Raw genomic sequence first — 1,947 nt, 5'->3', positions numbered from 1 at the left:
TTACTCTGGATGAGAATTCCATCACATCTCAGGGATTTTTCTATGAGGTCATTTCATCTTCTGTCTGTTCTAAATCATGAACATATTGGCTACTGTCTGTAGTCATTCACTCTATGCACATTTATCTTGTTATACAAGGTGGGGGGGTTCTGCGTGGAACCACTTTGAATGAAGCAATTTGGTCCATCTTGCATCCAGCTCTCCAACTTGCATATGGTGGATTTATAACTCCCATCACATGAATCTTTCTCACCTCACTCACTTACTTTAGATCGATTTGTGGTCAACATTAAAACTGAAGATTCTGTGTTGAATGTAAATTCCAAGATTGCAGCACATTATTCAAAGTCCGTCCTGCAGGAGTGCCTGTGTACTGTGCAGGCTGAGATGCTGCTCCTGGATGTGACATCAAACCAAATGCACATCTGCCTGTGTTATTGGATATTAAAGATCTCACAGCACCTTGGATTCCTCATCAATCTCCCTCTTTCAATCAACATCTCACACAAAGACAGAATGAAATATCTGGAATGAATGAGATTGTTGCTTACAGGAACTAGGTCAATCTTGGTTATATGTTTTCTGAATTATAAAGAGATCTTTGCTCAAATATTACTGTGGAGAAGATTACTGTTGCATGAGGCCTCTGAACTCTTCCCTCTACTTGTTATTGGAATCATTTCCCTGTTTGTGATTTTGGTGCCCACTACGGCATCGAAGGCTCATGATCCCATATAAGGAATAACTTGTCAATGTCTCTTCCAGCTAACCTAGTGACGATTGTCATTCTCTCTCGTGATAAGTGTGGCATCACCAAGGGTACTTCTCTCCACCTGATTTCCATGGCAACAGCTGATCTACTGGTCATTGTCTTCAACATCATCCTGACAACACTGGCTTTCAAATATTTCCCAGATTCATTTCTGTTTTACACAGCAGTGTGCCGTACTAACATTGCCATGGGCTCCGCCGCTACCGACTGCTCCGTCTGGTTGACCATCGCTTTCACCATTGACCGCTTTGTGGCCATTTGTTGCCACAATCTGAAAGCCAGATATTGCTCTGCCAGAACAGCAGCCTCAGTGGTAACCATTGTCTGGTCAGTCAGCATTTTGAGGAACATTCCATTTTACTACAAATACCAATCTTTGGGCACATGGGGTGGTGTACCCTGGGGCTGTGGCATCAGACCAGAGTTCTTCATCTTGCCAGGATGGGTGGCATTTTTCTGGCTCCACCAACTGCTGAACCCATTGATCCCCTACCTGCTCATCCTGCTGTTCAATGCTCGGACCGTCAGGCACATTGTCTTGGCAAATCGGGCACGCAGGGGTCTTCGATCTCCCAGTAACAGGGACCAGAGAGGAGATGCAGAGATGGTCAACAGGTGGAAATCCATCATCCTGCTGTTTGTTGTCTCGGGCAGTTTTATATTGTTGTGGATGCCCAAGGTCAGTGTTTTCTTACTGTTGGAGATTACCAATAACCATTTTTACCCGAGTTATGACCATCCTGTTATGATCGCTGACATATCTGGGTCTGTGCTCGTCTACCTGAGCTCCTGTACAAACACTGCCCTTTATGCTCTGACCCAGAGTAAATTCAGAGAGGAGCTGAAGAGGGCTCTGAAATATCCCTTCACGCTCCTCCGTGAATGTATCCCTACATCAAAATAAGGAAATTGATTGAGACTGAAGCACCCCACACATTTCTTGCCCCTCTCTGAGCTCTCTCCAATCTTTACATCTCACCTGAATTCCCCTGTTATTCTCCACTTGACAAGATGAACAGGAGGAATTGTCCACTTGGGCAACAGGCCGTGTCGGCTGGATCTGGGAACTAATGTATGTCTATTGGTCCTTTCCCTGGCTATTTCTCTGTTACTGGTTCGGTAGCCCCTGGCCCAAGTGAACACATCAGCCCTTTCACTGAGAAACAGAATTATCC

General features: G+C 45.0%; 1 protein-coding gene across 1 annotated transcript; it reads left to right on the top strand.

Moving 5' to 3' along the window:
• Nucleotides 1-752: 752 nt before the first annotated feature.
• LOC140458949 (probable G-protein coupled receptor 139) lies at nucleotides 753-1,676 on the top strand. Its single transcript, XM_072553684.1, has one exon. The coding sequence runs from the start codon at nucleotides 753-755 to the stop codon at nucleotides 1,674-1,676; it is 924 nt and encodes a 307-aa protein (XP_072409785.1).
• The last annotated feature ends 271 nt before the right edge of the window (nucleotides 1,677-1,947 follow it).

This window comes from Chiloscyllium punctatum, chromosome 34, assembly GCF_047496795.1.
Source record: "Chiloscyllium punctatum isolate Juve2018m chromosome 34, sChiPun1.3, whole genome shotgun sequence".
NCBI lineage: Eukaryota > Metazoa > Chordata > Chondrichthyes > Orectolobiformes > Hemiscylliidae > Chiloscyllium > Chiloscyllium punctatum.
This window is presented reverse-complemented; position numbering and strand designations above follow the sequence as displayed.

Excerpts from the sequence above, each read along its gene's own strand:
- LOC140458949 (XM_072553684.1), top strand. The coding sequence starts at position 753 with ATGTCTCTTCCAGCTAACCTAGTGACGATTGTCATTCTCTCTCGTGAT.